The 17,963-nt window shown below is 39.9% G+C and overlaps 1 protein-coding gene across 1 annotated transcript in view; it reads right to left on the bottom strand.

The window, feature by feature from the left end:
• BRWD3 (bromodomain and WD repeat domain containing 3) overlaps positions 1 to 17,963 on the bottom strand; it is a 91,729-nt gene that overhangs the window by 72,822 nt on the left and 944 nt on the right. The window contains exons 5-6 of the mRNA XM_084639372.1: positions 9,339 to 9,489; positions 6,097 to 6,195 (exon numbers count right to left, since the gene is read on the bottom strand). Coding sequence (XP_084495498.1) covers positions 6,097 to 6,195; positions 9,339 to 9,489 — 250 coding nt within the window. The remainder of the gene's footprint in view (positions 1 to 6,096; positions 6,196 to 9,338; positions 9,490 to 17,963) is intronic.

The following is a 17,963-nucleotide window of genomic DNA, read 5'->3' as shown; positions in this document are numbered from 1 at the left end:
TAGCAACATACCAGCCCTTTTTAGCAACATATTTCACTAGTTGCTTTACTTCATGCTACATTGGGCATAACAGCAGCCAAATAGTCTACCTGACCACAATTATTTTCTCCTGGGAGGACCTTTTAAAACTGTATTTCCATGTAGCAACCCCTTCATAGGATGGACTCTCTCTAACTGTAGATGGCATGATGGACAGAACATAAGTACATCCAGTTCACCCTTTTAAAAAAAAAAAAAAAAAATCTTCCTTACAGTGTTCTCTTGGGCAAGAGCTTAATTTCTAGCTGCTTAAATGATTCATCACTTAGACATATAGGTGCCAGCAAATCTTCTTGTTATTAACTGCCATTGCAGCCACAATATTCATTTACACATTGGGATCCATGCTCCCAAAAATATCAACTGTTTGATGCCACAGATAACCCGAGTTATTCTCCCTTCAGGAAGGAGAGGATTCTTCTCTCAGAGAAGGAATCCAGAATACAGCTTCCCTTGTGCGCGGAGCTTGTAGATCCATGGAGAAGTTATACTCTAACTCACAGATGTTGGGACATCCCAAGGAGAAGCCAACCCATCAGCTGAATGTCCTGGCTCTCCTCTCCCACCCAAAGGCAGCACAGCTAGCTCTGTGGCTGTGTAGACAGAATTCTCTGATCCACAGAGTATATTAACCCTCCTCCCCTTACCAAGGAACAGCATTAACTTTTGATGAACTTTCCACCTGAAAAAACTGCCTGTAAACTAGAGGAGCATACTTTAGGTGTGGCTGTTCTCTTGCTTTTCCTGACAGCTAGCTCCACCCCCTCAATGCATAGATACACACACACACACTTACATTATTCCAATTCCCAGACAAAAATACTTAAACTAGGGTCCAAGCCAAGAACACACATTAGCAACTTAAGTGTAAAATTCCCTACAAGAATGTTATTTAAATAAACACAATTAAAAAACACACACACACACACACACACACACACCCCCCCAAGAAATTGAGAGTTAATGGTTGAAACATAAAAATCTGAAAATACAGAAACAGTTGCTCAATTGTACAAATACTTGAACTACTTTGGATCCTTTCCTTATGGGTGGAGAACTGAAAACGTGGGCCACAGAACATTAACGCCAATGTCAGCACCATATATACGTGTCTCCAATGCTAGGCGTGGTGCTTTGTCATCACATTAATATTTGTTCTTTTCATGTAAGCACTGTAATTTCATAATCTGGGCATACGACGTTTTGTATGGAGACATGAAACCTGCATGGCTAACTTGCACAATCAGAAGGCCTGATCTAGCAAGGAGACTAGGACCACCACACATGAGGGGACTGGGCTCTTAATGAGTTGGGGAATAATTGCCTTCAGTACATTATTTGTCTAGTGAAATATTTGCAAAATACTTTTGTGGACTGTGCATATGGCCAAAAAAGGAGCTGAACTTGGCACAGCTACTGTAAGAATAGAGCATTGTAGCCTTTGTAGTCACCGATATGACAAAGTTCTTTTTTTATGGATAGGTAAAATCTTCAGAGTGTCTGATTTTCTCAGAGCATTGTTATGTGGGCAGACTTAAGGTAGTTTGGATACCTTAACAGTGAATTTCCATACATTCAATTGAGTTTCTTGCATATTGATGTTAATCTATGAATTCTCTGGTTTAATTTTTTTTGTACTACTTACAGTGATTATGTAATAACGTTCACCCTTAAATTACTGATCCATACGCTCAACAGTAACTTTTTTTAAGAACAGTTCTAACATGGGACAGAGAAAGGAAGCCTGCCTGCCTCCTTATGTTTGCACAAAGGATGCCTGTCTCCTGCAGGATGTAAGAGGTGCCTAGGAGTAGGTTTGTGCCACCTGAGAGGGCTGTCAGAACTCCCAACCCTCCCTCCACCATAATTCCCACAGGAGCCCTAGAAAGTTCACGGCTCCCTCTCCCAATTTTGATGGCACAAGGGGGGGCCTCAATTTCCCCCTCCTGAAGGGGCAGACTAAAGAGCATTTATATCTATGGGGATGTCCTTATGGAAATTGTTAGTGGGGGAGAGGACATCAGCACAGGTCTCAGAGAGTCAACAAGGAAACTCCACATCTCTGTGGTATAAGCCCCTAGCTGGAGTCTGGCAGCATGATTCCTGTAGCTGGTATATTCCCCAGATACATCCTCCTCCTGTACCAAAGAGTTTCCTAACACACTGTGTGTAGGAGCACACAACTCCACTACATACAGTACTTTTAGTGCATTTCCTCCCCAAGTTCTCCTAGTTGTTGGTTGGTTGGTGGGGGAAAGAAATGATGATCTGTATCATTCCCAGCCTTACCTCACTCCCCACAAATCCCCTGACCTGGAGGGAAAGGATCTAGGCACTGTGCAGCACACACCCTAAGGATGAGGAGATAACCATGACCAGTCCCACAGAAGTAGCATTATATCTGTTAGTAAATTTCTGCATAACTATTGACTTTAGTTAAGTTACTACTGAAGTCAATATTACTCACTGAGGGGAAAATGATACTGGACACTTTTACACCAGCTATTTCTGCCCTTTGCTTATTTATCTATCTTCAAGTGTAAATAATTTGTATGCACAACCACAACAATTTCATAAACAAACCAAACAATTATGTGCCAATGTTATTGGAAATTTGACACGTAAAGCAATATTAGGCTTCAGAATTTAACTTATTATTTAAAAGATCTGTGAAGTACCCCAGTTCACTTTGAGCTCTTTAAGCCAGGAATACATGAGTTCACATTTGGAAGGCTCTCTTCTCAAGCATACCCACTAGAATTTTTTTTTTAAATAAAGAGGACATGGAGGGAAAGGGGAATTTGTTAATTTTAAGATGAAATGTTTATTCTGAAGCATCTCTACCTGTCACAGCGGCAGTCAGGAGTTTAACATTTCTGGTTTAAATATTAACCTGCTTGCTTACCAGAATTCAGCCCATTCTACAAAGTATCAGAGTAGCAGCCATATTAGTCTGTATTCGCAAAAAGAAAAGGAGTACTTGTGGCACCTTAGAGACTAACCAATTTATTAGAGCATAAGCTTTCGTGAGCTACAGCTCACTTCATCGGATGCACTGACGAAGTGAGCTGTAGCTCACAAAAGCTGTAGCTCACAAAATAAATTTGTTCGTCTCTAAGGTGCCACAAGTACTCCTTTTCTTTCTACAAAGTATGTAACACTGACACTTATCTTGCCTTCTGAGCAACAAGATTTTTAACTATTAAGAATGGCAGATTACTCAATGAATGCTCTGAATACAGCGCTGTAAGTTTGCTTGGTACTTAATAAACATACAATAAGACATCTTTAAAAACCTTACAACCTATCATACCCAAGACAACCCATTATATATAAGAAGAGACTTCGAACAGTTCAGAAATGGGAGGAGTGGGAATTGTTGTGAAATCATATCCCAAAGTGACCATATAGTTCAACTATAACCAAGTTTCAGGGAGTTTGTTTTTTACATATACCTTGTACACTACATTTCCTGTCTCACCTAACAGCAGTTATGTATACAAATGGAAAGCAGAAAAGACCCTTTAAGCTGTAACCATATCAATATTTATATAATAAATGAAAATGTACATAACAGCTGCTTCTACCATCACAGTTTTATCTTGGTGGGTTCAGAAGTGACAAGAGATGAAGCAGTAAAGATTCAAAGAATTATTAACCATGAAAAACAGAAAACTATTCTGCTCTTTGCCACCATAAAGTCATTTTACAACTGTTATGTCACAGAGGTAACATATAGCTCTTTGACATAATAGCCATGAAGAAAGGCTCGAGTTTGACCTGTTAACTATGATTAACGAATTATAATACAAATTATCCAAAACAAGCCCTATTTTGATTACCTGAATCACCTAATTAAGGTTGTGGTCCAGCAGCCTTTACATATGTATAACTTCTATTTACGTCAATAAGAGTTGTATGGCAATGATTAAGATCAGACCCATTAACCATCCATTAACACAACTGTTGCTTTATCATTACTAGGCTAGTTTAAAAGAACAAATGCAGAGAAGTAACACAAAGCCATAATCCCTTTGTGACCTCTAACTATCAGGGTCACACATGAGTTATTAGCCAACAGAAGGAAAATTTACAAATGTTATACTGTTGCATATTATTTGTCAGGATATTAGAGACACAAGGCAAGTGAGGTGAAATCTTTTATTGGACCAACTTCTGTTGGTGAGAGAGAGCAGCTTTCAAGTTTACACAGAGGTCTTCTTCAAGTGTAAACTCAAAAGCATCTCTCTCTCTCCCACCAAGAGAAGTTGGTCCAATAAAAGGTATCACCTCACCCACCTTGTCTCATTATTACTACTGTTCTGTCATTCTGTTACTTATATGACACACATCTTGTGCAGAGTAACACTGACTGGGTTTCAGTCACAACTATGATTTCAGGACTCCAATAGCACAGATATAGGTGTGAGGTTTTTTGCAGAAGTGGTGGGTGAAATTCTGTGGCTTGCGTTGTGCAGGAGGTCAGACTAGATGATCATAACGGTCCCTTCTGACCTAAATATCTATGAATCTATGTTGAATCAAGTAATTTGTGTTAGTTTCATTCTCAGCAAATGTTGATTTTAGGAAATGAAGGAGGAAAAAGTTTGGGAGGGAGACCAGAAACACAAAAAATGGATGCGGACAGTAGGAACAAAGAATAAGCATCCTACTATACATGAAGAAGAAAATCAAAATAATCCGAGATGGGAGGGTCCTAGCTTTGGGTAGAGGATAGAGAAACCCACTAAGAAGGTGAAGGGGAAAATTTCCAAAAAGGCTAAGGCAAGGATAGCAGGAAGACAGACAAAAAAGAAAAAACACTCATTTTTTTGGGATATTTTAAATTAACAATAATAATTGGACTGGATGCTAAAGAAACTTAGAAAGTCTTCCCTGTTTCATTTGTCAACTTGCTCTATTTGAAAGAAGTGAGGGTGACAGCAAACAGATTCCTCAGTAGACAACAAAAGTGTGCCTGTGCTCATCTGAAAAATAAAACAATAAAATAACAAAGAAGGTGTGCGCAGAGGGCAGCTGCTTGTCCTCCAGCAAGCCATCAAGATGGTTTATTTGCTGTAACAATGGCTAGTGTAAGTAAGTTTTTTTCAGCACAGACTAAGGTGTGAATGTAAATCCATGTAGTTATATCACAATAAGAGTGTCCAAATTAGGGTTTGTATTGGTATAAGCATTCCTTTTAAATCACTTGGGAAGGTGTTTGTACTAAACCAACAAAAGGAATGTTTATATCAGAATAAAAGCATCTTCACGGAGGGCTGGGGGGGAGATATACCAACATAACTATAGCCATATACCTTATAAAGCACTCCCATGTAGAAAAGGGCTTAAACAGTTCAATACCTACATGTCTTATAGTTATGGTGGGAACCACCAGTTGATGCTATTATACATAGTCTTACAAGTTATTTTTCCTTAACGTGTGCACTGTTCAGTCTGACACAATGCTTGGATTCTTAGTTTTGTGATTCAGCTTCTTTTTGAGGGAGCTGTGACAAGCAGTTTGCTCTGTCTTAATCTGTCTAATCAATCCTTGAGGCAGAAGTGTTCCCCGAGAACCAGGCACTGGTGTTTTGGCTGAGATTCCTGGAAGAAGGAATTGCCTGTATGTGGTTTCTGACCAACTCTGTTCAAAGGACTGGCATATATAGGTTAAACAAACAAGAACATATCCAGATTTCATATCACTGATTTCTCCTCCAAAGGGATGCTGACAAGTCAGGCTCTGATATCCACCACCAGTTGGCAGAGGGACAACAATATAATTTATGTATATACAGGCGTGCGCGCACACAGATTTAAAAATTAGGAAGCAAGAGAGCAAAGAGACTGATGGAAAGAGACTGATGGAAGAAGCAAAACACTTGTAGAATAAATTAAAAGCTTTTGGGATGAGTTCATCTTGAAACTCATCAAAAAATGTAAATGAAAACCTAAAGTAGCGTCTGGATTAATAACAAAAGTTTCAACTGAAAATGCTAATAAAGATACGAATAAAATCCAAAACACTTTATATTTTAATGGGATATTACTTACCCACATTTGGTGGCTTCCCATAATTTACAGGTAGTTCGGGAGGTCGGCCTCTGTGAAGAGCTGCAAATGCAGATCCCTTCCATAGCGTATGCCTGCAGTCTAGATCAATGAAATTAACAGTTGATCAAAAATAAAAAAATAAAAAAGAGCTGCAGAGGTGGGTTCTGTATCCAATTGACCTATTTGTCCAAATACTGGTAACACCACAAACTCATCCCCTGACTTCCTAGTATGGCCTGGCTACAGGGAATCACAGATTTCTTAAAATGCAGCTGAATCGTTTTAAAGAGTCAGGTTTCAGACAAATTAATGATGATGAAACTCTGCTTTGTATTTACTACGTGATAAAGTCTGAGAAACATTTTCAAATTCTCTCTTTATTTACTTGGCTTCTCAGGTTTAGAAAGTCTAAATTTGATGGCGGGGGAAACTGTGAGAGAGTCAGAGTAAATGTAATTACTAGTGTAAAAACAACATTTCATAAACTTCACATGAGGAAGGAACACTAAAAAAGTAAATCTCAACTTTTCATCTTAATTTGCATTAAGAAAGTCCCAGTGTATTACACATTTGGAAGACAGTACACACAAATACTTTCGACTTGGAATGGGGGTGGGTAAGATTTTTGTTTTAATAAATCTGGTTTCCTTCAATTGGTGGCAATATGCTTTCCACATTCTCTCTTTTAAAACATTGTTTTTAAAATTAAGGCCATTTTCTTTTAAGGTTCTCCAGCTACTTTGCTGCCAGTTGGCCTCAAGACAGCCTTCCCTCTAATGGAAACAATAGTGCATTTTCTGAGCCTGCTCAACAAAGTGCCTCGGAAACCAGAGCTGGGCATTTTCCATTAGTGGCCATCTGGAAGGACAGAACTGAGCTTCTATGATGAGGAAGGGCTGTGGAGCAGAAGACTAATGCCCCTGACGGATGGACTCATGCATCACCATTGAATCCATGAACACGGAGTATCCAAATCCAGGCAGAACCCTGATGGAATATTTAAGTACAACCCAAATTCTATCATAGCTTTCTCTTATTGTAATAATTATATATAGAAGTGCACCTTAAGCTTTCTAGAACAAAGGTGTGAGCTCTCTATTTGCGGTCACTATCTAGACTACTCAAGTGCAACTTTAAAAGATCCATAAACTGTCATTCTGGAAAGAACTACTACTTCTTAGAACAAAGATATTGTTTACCCATCAAGTGGCACAAGGCCAATATACTTTCTCTATACAGAAAGTCAAATACATGGAAGAAATTTCCCTGTAATAAACGAATTCATCACATTGCTCTTCAAGTTATCCTGTATCTCTGACTGACTCATCTGAGCTCTGCCCAGTAATCATCTGCCCTGGGATTTATTCTAACACTGAAACTGGAACAGGGGTTTGTTTGTTTAATCATTCTTCTCCCTAGAAGTATGGAATTTCTCCACCACATTACACCTGCCAAGGGCGCATGTCAGGCAAGATTAAGCCCTGGTCTTGTGGCAGCTTTTTTTTACTGAAAAATGGCATCATTTTAAAGTGATATCCCATGGTTTAGCAGAGCTACCCTCAGGCACAACATCCGAATGAGAGAAGAGACTCCCAGCTTCCCAGTGGGACCCAGAACTCACTTGTAGCCATGAAAGGAACAGATACAGCTCTTCCAGTTTTATGACATTTTTAGATATGAAAAAAGGTATTACATGTTATTTTTACAGCGGTCTTACATTTATTCATTTTTCTCCTTCTAAGTGTTGCACAGTTACATTCAAAGTAATGACAGGTTTCAGAGTAACAGCCGTGTTAGTCTGTATTCGCAAAAAGAAAAGGAGTACTTGTGGCACCTGAGAGACTAACAAATTTATTTGAGCATAAGCTTTCGTGAGCTGTAGCCACAAGTATTCAAAGTAATGTATCTAGTAATGTACATTCAACTGTCTCAATAACATCTTTTAAAATAACTGAATATTTCTAAAATAATTTTTCTGTACCACATATGCATAGACAGAATAAAAGCTGGTGTGGTATAAAGGTTTTATGGACACTTGCTTGGGATAACCTGCGTAGTGCTGAGTGGCAACGTGTATCCTCTCCTAAGGAAAGCTCTCTCACAGGTTATTGTATGTTGAACTATAGTACCTTAAATTTACAAGAGATAAGACTGCTAGTAGGGTATCCTCTGTGAAAGTCCCGCAACTTTGGAGTTTTCTCCCCCTTGATCTGAAGTAGTTCAAATCTGCTGACCTTTACGGTATAATGCAAAGCTCATCTTTTTAAAAAAAGACTTTGAAGGAGTAGGAAGGAGGAGGGATGGTTGGTATGATGGAAAAATAAGGGGGTGCGTGGGGAGTGGGTTGTTGTTAACAGTTTGACTGATTATTTCTAATATATGGTGGGGTTTAGAAGCTGAATTTATGGTTTTGGTTTTTTCATTTCATATTAAAGTAACTTAGAGTCTGGGATATAATTAACACATTGCTTGCAACATCTCAAGACTCCCATTCTTCAGGATGACAATAGCTGATGGCTTACAGGCAAAGCAGTGGCCCTTATGTCCAGTTTGGATGTTGCACACATCACTCTTCTACACCTCCTATCAACTTCAGGCTATGTCTACACTACAGACCCTACAATGGCACAGCTGTACTGCTGCAGCTGCACTGCTATAAGATCTCCCATATAAAAGTCGCTCTACACCAACATAGTGCTGTCTACACTGGCGCTTTTGTTGGTGAAACTTTTGTCGATCAGGAGGGTCATTTTTTCACATCCCTAACCGACAAAAGTGCTACTGTAGACATAGCCTCAGGCCAGTGCCACTTTTGCCGGTGCTGTTTAGGGGCAATGGTTTTTTTGCAATATTGTACTGGCAGAACTCCAAGTGTAAACACAGCTAAATTGGTATAAAAAGGACAGCTTTTCCCAGGACAGCTTATTTCATTTCTAGAACCAATATAAGCCTCATCAGCAACTGCACTTTTTCGCCAGTATAAGCTGCACCTATGCTTGGAGGGTTTGCCATTACAGCTATACCAGCAAACCTTTTCTAGTGTAATCCTGGCCTTAGAGAAGGCCAAACTTTCTCCTAGTGGTTGTGTTTTAGCAATTCTGTAACTAGAACGTAGAAACTGACCATAGAAAGTAGCATGAGGAGTGCTCATACAAGTATGCAAATGCCTCAGACCACCAAACTTAGAAGATACTTTGCATTAAATATTAATCTTTCTTGATTATGTGGACTTCAAATCTTACCTTTTGCTGCCCTTAGCAAAGATTGCCGTCCCACGCCTAGTAAAGTCTGCACTCCAAGAACACTCTGTGGGATCTCTTTGTCTAAGAGGGGTCCAATTCTCTCACAGATTTTCAGAAGATAGTCTGGAGGGATGTGTGCATTGGCTGCCACCTAAACACATGAAACACCACACGCCATTTTTATTTTTCCTAAAATTGGAGGTAGGGGTAGAAAAAAATCTTCTCTTCATCTGAGCTTTTTTCATTTAGTATTTTATTTATTCAGTTCATATTTAAATATCTAAGTACACAGACAAGCAAGAACAATTTTTGTTAAAACTCAATATGAATTACACCCAGTATATCTAAAAGAATCCTGTAAATACCTTGGACGTTAAGAAAATTGACCAGTAAGGTTATGCCACTAGCCAACTCAATAGCTTATATTATAGTTTCAAGTATTACATGTTGATTTTGAAATTCTGAAAGCCAGAGAGGAAGAAACAAAAATCCCTCAAACCTCAGTGTTTTCAATGGAGTACTTTGAGTAAGCAGAGTGCAGTTTGGGGAACCATTTTCTATTTCACCACACCAGTTTATTCTTTTCACACAAAGTATCTATTACTCAGATAAAAAACGATGGCCTTCCTCACTTGACAGACATTTTAACCCCATACTGTTGTTACAAACACGTTCCATTTAAAACCTAAACAATAGGGGGTGTGGAAAAACCTGGAAACATTACAATAGCTGCAAGGTCTGTCTGCTCAGTTTTTAGCTGTTGTGAATGGGTCCCATTAAGACCTGACATTAACTGAACTTACTCCATAGCCATGGGGTGTAAGATTCAAGTCTCCCATCATAAGAAAATGGTCTGCATTCTTCTTCAGTATTGCCCTTTCCTAGATAAAGATAGCCTATTTCCCAATACAAAAACAAACAAACAGCTTCTTCATTAGCCACTATGAATAGCAAGCAAGTAGCATCTGGCCATCTGAAATTTCCAAACCAGTCTTACTTTTGCTATTTCTAATAAATGGCATTTAAAATTCAGTGTTAAGATTTTCAGTTGAAATTGTTCTTCCAACACAGAATACTCAAAAAGAAAAGGAGTACTTGTGGCACCTTAGAGACTAACCAATTTCTCTGAGCATAAGCTTTCGTGAGCTACAGCTCACTTCATCGGATGCATACTGTGGAAAGTGTAGAAGATCTTTTTATATACACACAAAGCATGAAAAAATACCGCCTCCCACCCCACTCTCCTGCTGGTAATAGCTTATCTAAAGTGATCGCTCTCCTTACAATGTGCATGATAATCAAGTTGGGCCATTTCCAGCACAAATCCAGGTTCTCTCACCCCCCCCCCCACACACACACACACAAACAGAATACTCAGTTGCTTCTACCTCCTTTTTATGGTCAACATCAAGAGGACAGCCATAATTACATACTGCAGATCTGAAAACTAGAAAATAGCTATTAATGATACAATGTATCTTACACTCTGAGTACCCTTCCCAGGCCTGAAGAGGAGCTCTGTGTAAGCTTCTCTCTTTCACCAACAGAAGTCAGTCTAATAAAAGATATCACTTCACCCACCTCATCTCACTAATATCCTGGGACCAAATAACACTGCAAGCATATATTGGTTATATCCCACATGCTCTGATGCCATGAAGAAATTTTCATCAGCTAAAATGAGTCTACGGAAGAAGAGCTCTGTGTAACCTCGAAAGCTTGTCTCTCACACCAAAAGAAGTCAAGCCAATAAAAGGTATTACCTTACCCACCTTGTCCCACTATATTGTAATCTGTCTCTTCATTTCACCAAACAGCAGGCCTAACTACTTATTATTAAAGTAGAGCCAGACATTCTGGCATTGCATCCATTGCAAAGAAACGATATGCACACACACAGCACTCGCATTCCAACCTGGGTAGTTTGTCAGGTGGATTATTATGACATTAGGATTCCAAATGGTCAATAGCAGTGGTATTATCCTGGCACAACATGATGAGTCACATCGTCTACAATACACTTCCATGAGTAACATCAATTAGCATATGAAAAAGGAGGATTTTCTAAATACAACCCTATACTTGACAAAAAGCAACTAAAATGCTTCTCATTCAACTATGAGAGGGATCAGAGAATCAGGCCCTTCAGTGCCACTTGAGCAACCACTGCTTCTCAAAAGGGAAAGTAGCAATAATTCCAGTAATGTTGAGCTCTGCCAAAGATTCTAGAATTAACAGCAAGATGAGGCTTATGGAAGAGGTCATCAGTATAGCCACACCCAATACACTGAAGGACTTAAAGAGCAAACAGAACTGATTAAAGTGAATTGGTCACTTCATAAGCAGCCAACATAAAGAACACTGCGTGAATGTAATATGACCATGATTGCCCAAAAACTAGTCACAAACAAGTTGCTGCAAGCAATGCAGAAGAGCCGCTGGAACCAATGCTAGAAGGGAGCTTCAACTATCAAGAGTATATTGTTCTGTTAAGGATCACCATAATACAGTTAAGTCAAAAGTGACTAAATTCTTAACATTGCTCACTGTCTGTGAAAGAGGCCCCTCAATAAATGGGAAACAAAGAAAATGAGTCTTCATGACAGCTTCTATATCCACAAGCAAGACTTCTTGCTTCCCAGAGATGGAGAGTAGATAGCTCCAACATATCCGTCTGGCAAACTCATTCAGATTAGCGAGTGACTTTGCGGAGTTATGGTGCAGGAACTAATAACTTGCATATCATTAGCATATTAATCAGATCCCACTTTCTTCTTTGAAGTGATCTCACCAGTCTCATATGTATTTAATACAGGAGAGAGCATAGCATCTTGAGAGACCTTGCATACCAAATTCCTTGTGGATAGACAGTTGTCATCAACGATAGATCTCTCCCGTCTAGATATGACTTTCGCCCAAACCCAATTTCCCTCAGCTGCTAAAGCAACAACCAACGGTCAACCGTATCAAAAAGCAACCAAGTCCAGAAGGACCAAAATAGCTAACTGACTGTTATATACGGTAAGCAGGAAGTTACTGAAGACCCTGATGAGTGGAGTTTCAACTCAAAAGGAAGTTCAGAATCTGGAACACACCCAGGATGTCACTGATGTCCAAATATACCTGTGGCTGTAAAGCCACCATCCACTCAACCACCTTCTCTAAAAATAAAAGGTTTGAGAATGGGTTGCAAGCTCCCTATTATCAAGCAATGTTGTTTGTTTGAGATGAGCTGACTTATGTACAAGGATTTCCAATACCCTTCTCCCTTGCTAGGATTGGCATTGACAATGTCTATCAATAATGGCCCCACAATCTCACAGCTAGTTTTAAGTAACTTAAATAGACAAGGTAAGAACTTGGGACCCAGTCCTACAATCTGTTCCATACTGGCAGAGCCTTTCATTGGTATGAAGTCCCACTGAATTAAATGCCTACGTAGATCAGATTGCAGGATCAGTACCCAAAACCAGTTGCTCTCAGGGAACCCAGGAAACCATGTACACATCTTCAGCAAACAGATCAAGATAGGCCTAACCAAATAAGACAGCACATCAGAAACCAGGACACAGCCAATCCATTTTAAATGCAATGAACAAAACCTGTAAAAGTAGCCAGCTAGAGGCATTACTGATGAGGTAAGCCAGATGGGATAATTAGCCTGCACAACAACCAAGCAGGTGTATTCACTAGATCTCCCCCCCACACACAACCAAATTTCAAATTATTGATTGTCAATGAACTCTAAGCACTTTGAGTGTTTCTGAAGGCTAGTGTGGACACAGGCTGTAACAAACACATGGAGAGCATCCACATTAGCTTTTACAAACACACCAGAGGTAGCTCAAACATTCATTGGCTATCAATAGACCAAGGTTAAAAAAAAAAAAGTCTAGTGAAGGCAAGCCTTTAGAGTGGGGTAGTCAATTATTTTTTGTCAAGGTCCAAATTTCTTGGTCAAGGCATAGTCAAGGTCCACACTCCAGAGGAAAGAAAAAAGCCCACAACACTAATTATAAGTAAATAAAAAGATTTTGGGGTTGGTTTAAAAGCATCTGGTGGTCCAGATTTGGCCCACAGGCCGCCTATTGACTACCCCTGATAGAGTTCACGAAGTTGATCGTATTGCATATGCAAGCAGATGCACAGCATTAGTCACAGCACTTGTGTAAAAGTGTCCAAAATTGTTGTTCCCCCATCCCCCTCATCTTTTCAATGAAGAGTAATACACATACAAACGTGGCCAGAAATCTCTACAGTTTTTGTTCAGCAAGTATGTTTAAAATTCTTACTTGCCCTTAAACACATTTTAAATGACTCTTCTTATGCCCCATATTATCTGACTTTTAAGTACAAGACCAGGTCCAAACAGAATAGAAATACAGAGAAAACTTCACAGAAATTCAGAAGATTCTGGATATAAACACACAAGTCTGAGCAGACTGGAGGCAAGAATTAATAGAGTTCTCTTACCCCTGTTAATTATATTCTCATTGTTAATTGTACAGAATCAGAGGGCAACTTTTTTTCTAAAATTTAATAAAGAAAACCCTGTTTTTAAAATGTACTTTTAAAAATTGCTTACGGCTACAATTAAAAACAAAATTATAAATAGAGGAAAAGTCTACAAAGCAGGTTTTTAGTTATATTCCTGGTCACTTCCCAAAAGCCAAATATTTAGTCAAACTGTATAAAACAGTGAGTTTGTTAAAACCTGTTGAATTCAAGCTCCTGACTATCATTTAGGACAAAAGCTTCTTTTGTGAAAGATTTAAAACAACCCTTCTCTATTCAAATGAGGGACAAGATCTCTAGAGAATCCTGCAGCAAGAACAGGGAAATCAAGACTTGATACTCTTTAAGATTTAGAAAAGATGTGGAAAAAGAAAGAAAAAAAATAAAGGAGGCCACTCTTTATACACCATAGGAACAAGCAAAAATAAAAGTTCTTCCTTGGCAATTCACCTATCTGCCTTCTCTATGTTGTCAATATTGGCATCAGCATGAAGGAGCAGTGATGCTGCATCCTTTTAAAAAGAGATTTTTAATTCAATGTGTAAATGATTGGTAAGGAGTGATAACTGCGTCTTCAAGATCCCCAGTTATATTTCCAAGAAAGACTATTAAAATGAATTTCATCATGACCTGGGCACCTCATGATGGTGGCACTGTTCTGCACAATATCTTCAAATGTCTTACTCCCCTGCAGAATACTTGAGGCCAGACAAGTAGTCCAAATATACATAGTCACATACATTCAAGAATCCAGACATCAAGTATATCAAACCCTGAATGATGAGGGCTGGAGAAAAGCCATTCCTCCAACATCCTCAGGTCAGATAAAGCTTTATTCTGGGAATTAATAGAAAAGGCTAGCAGGAAAGAAAATGAACAACATGAAGGCAGCCATAACAGAGAGCTACAAACACACAATATTTAATTTATACTCCTTTACTCTACTGTAACCCACCTTAACTAGTTACGTAATATTAACATAAAATGCAAATGAGGGAAATTTCCTGCCTGTTTTTAAGTCCGAAAGCAAAACCTTTTATCTATTAAAATATAGAAATCACAACCACTTCCAAACAATTCAGAAACCTTGTTTTTTCTCAGCTTTTTTTCCCCCACCTGATTTTTATTGTCTTCATTTTACTGGTACAAGATTAAAGTTTTAAAGAATTTTATGTGGCCTCAAATGCCATTAGATGAACAAACAAGGTAATCTAGAGGTGCCCCAAAGTACTCCAGAAAGCGTGGATGAATTTAATAATATAAAGAACAAAAGTGCAAAGATTAATGCTACTGTTGAAGCAAACGCCATATTTGCCTGAAATCAGATTCGGCCTCCCCTACTGTTAGAGTTCATCTCAGGTGACAGATATAATCACAGAGCAAACATGAAATAACCTAGCAGCCAGATATTGGGTTCCCTAGAAAAAAATATTGCACTGAAGTTTTATTCACCACAGTACTTACTCCCTTTCTTTCAGTTTAAATATCAGGCCAGGCTACCATCTGACAGAGGTTAGATGGAGTATTATAGTCTCTTTCAACTCTCCATAAGCTTAGGGAAAAGAAAAGCCACGAGGTATGGATGCTGTAAGTCCCCTCTAAGGCAGACTTCCCATTTTTTAGTTTAACTTAAAAGTTACTGTTCTAGGGGACACTACCGCATGAAAAACTTATTATTCAGTCAATAAAAATGTAGTAAAGTTTGAGCAATACCATGTCACCCTTCCACATGATCATTATAATTTGTGGGGTTGGAAGGGAAACAGGTACTTATCTTCAGTTTCTGATAGACAGGCAGGGCAAGTCAAGATCATACACATGCCAAATATGGGTGTTGTGAAAATTAATAATAATGATTTAACATAATTCTGAACTGCAAAGTCATATATTGGTGCCAAGCTTTATTGTATGTAACTCCTGGTAACTTTAAAAGTGCATGGGGGAGGGGCACTTGTACCCTCCAAAAACAATGAAAACCGACTCATTTCTTCCAGTCTTTGCTGCTTCCATACAGAACCACCACAACTGCATGTACCGTCCGCAGGAATTGCAGATGCCCGCAACCTCTGAAAATTAGACTTTGAGAGTCTCCAGGGGCTGAAAGCCCAAGTACTTCATCTGCAGTCAACAGGAGCTTCAGGTGCCACCCCCTCTGAAGATCAGGCCCAGAGAGTCTCCAGGGGCCTAAAGGCCACATGTAGCTTCATTGCAGAGGGGAGCCAACATCTCTAGAGGGAACGAGTCACTTGCTCTGATTTCCTTGTGTCTCTGCACATGGAATCTCTGGATTTGATAACTATAATATGAAACATTTCATATTTTTACTACATATTCCTGAAACATTTAAGTGACCTTGTACAGGATTTATTGTTTAAATAAGGCAGTCAATTACATCAGTGTGGTGTGATGGATTGAAAATAGGCCAGAGCCAGGAACCCTTGAATCATAATACTGTCTCTGTCCAGGTTTCAGAGTAACAGCCGTGTTAGTCTGTATTTGCAAAAAGAAAAGGAGTACTTGTGGCACCTTAGAGACTAACCAATTTCTTTGAGCATAAGCTTTCGTGAGCTACAGCTCACTTCATCGGATGCATACCGTGGAAACTGCAGCAGACTTTATATACACACAGAGAATATGAAACAATACCTCCTCCCACCCCACCGTCCTGCTGGTAATAGCTTATCTAAAGTGATCATCAGGTTGGGCCATTTCCAGCACAAATCCAGGTTTTCTCACCCTCCACCCCCCCACACAAATTCACTCTCCTTTTGGGAGGGGGGTGACGGGGTGAGAGAACCTGGATTTGTGCAGGAAATGGCCCAACTTGATTATCATGCACATTGTGTAAAGAGTTGTCACTTTGGATGGGCTATCACCAGCAGGAGAGTGAATTTGTGTGGGGGAGTGGAGGGTGAGAAAACCTGGATTTGTGCTGGAAATGGCCCAACCTGATGATCACTTTAGATAAGCTATTACCAGCAGGACAGTGGGGTGGGAGGAGGTATTGTTTCATATTCTCTGTGTGTATATAAAGTCTGCTGCAGTTTCCACGGTATGCATCCGATGAAGTGAGCTGTAGCTCACGAAAGCTTATGCTCAAATAAATTGGTTAGTCTCTAAGGTGCCACAAGTACTCCTTTTCTTTTTGTCTCTGTCCAGTGACTTCCTGTGTGTCACTTAAACAACTAACCTGCCTTTAGTTCCCCTCTTGAAAACTGCAGATGCTTTGTGTTACTTCACAGGGGACATTCTGAGGTTGTTAAAAAGCTATTGCAGTATCTTATGTTGTAAACTTTCTTTACCTTACCAGTAACATTGGATTTCAGGGAAGTTCTTTCAGTTCTAATAATCTATTTTCTTGTTACTATATTTTGGTTACATTTAGCATTTCCTCTCATCTGGGACAAGAGCAATCAATGCAGAGTGTCATTTGTTTGTGGATGGTTTCACATACAAGACATTTAGTGTTGGCTGTGAAGGCTGGGTTTCCAGCACTGCAGGACAATGTTTACTTGTTTTTAATGGTGGGGGGAGAAGAAAAGGGGGAAACTATTTACATTGAATTGTTTTTTAAAAGTGGAAATATCACTGGAGTTGGTAGGTTTGCTAAAAGGTTTGTTTAGACCCCATTTAAAGGTGACAGCACCTCAGCGCTTTGAAATCCTAGAAGGCCAAAGAAGCGTTGCTGGTATTGTCACCATCAATGACAAGGGGCCCACAGCTCACAGGATTATTACTCAGCCGCAGTAAGTAACCCTTGGACTCCAGCTGTCCCCCTGGCTGCCCCCCAGCCTCTCACTGTGCCAGGGCCATGGTGTCCTCCCCGCCCCCAAATGCAGAAACACTGGCCCTCTCCTCAGTTCCCGTATTTTGGAGCTGCAGCCAATCAGAAGGCAGATTCCATTCCCACACACGGAACTACAGCTTGTTAAGCGTTGTGCCATTCGCCAGCCCCCCTCCCCCCGCCAGCTCCTTCTCGTGCCCTCAGATAACCCTCCACAACAGGCACCTCGCTCGCAGCCCCCCGCACACACGCGCCGGGGGCAGTAACTCCCCCCACGCTCCCCACCCCCAGCGAGGCGGCCGCCCCCCGCCCCTCCCCACCCCGGG

This window comes from Lepidochelys olivacea (genome assembly GCF_965140295.1).
Source record: "Lepidochelys olivacea isolate rLepOli2 genome assembly, chromosome: 9".
Classification (NCBI taxonomy): Eukaryota; Metazoa; Chordata; order Testudines; family Cheloniidae; genus Lepidochelys; species Lepidochelys olivacea.
The sequence above is the reverse complement of the archived record's forward strand: the minus strand, read 5'-3'. Positions and strand labels throughout refer to the sequence as shown.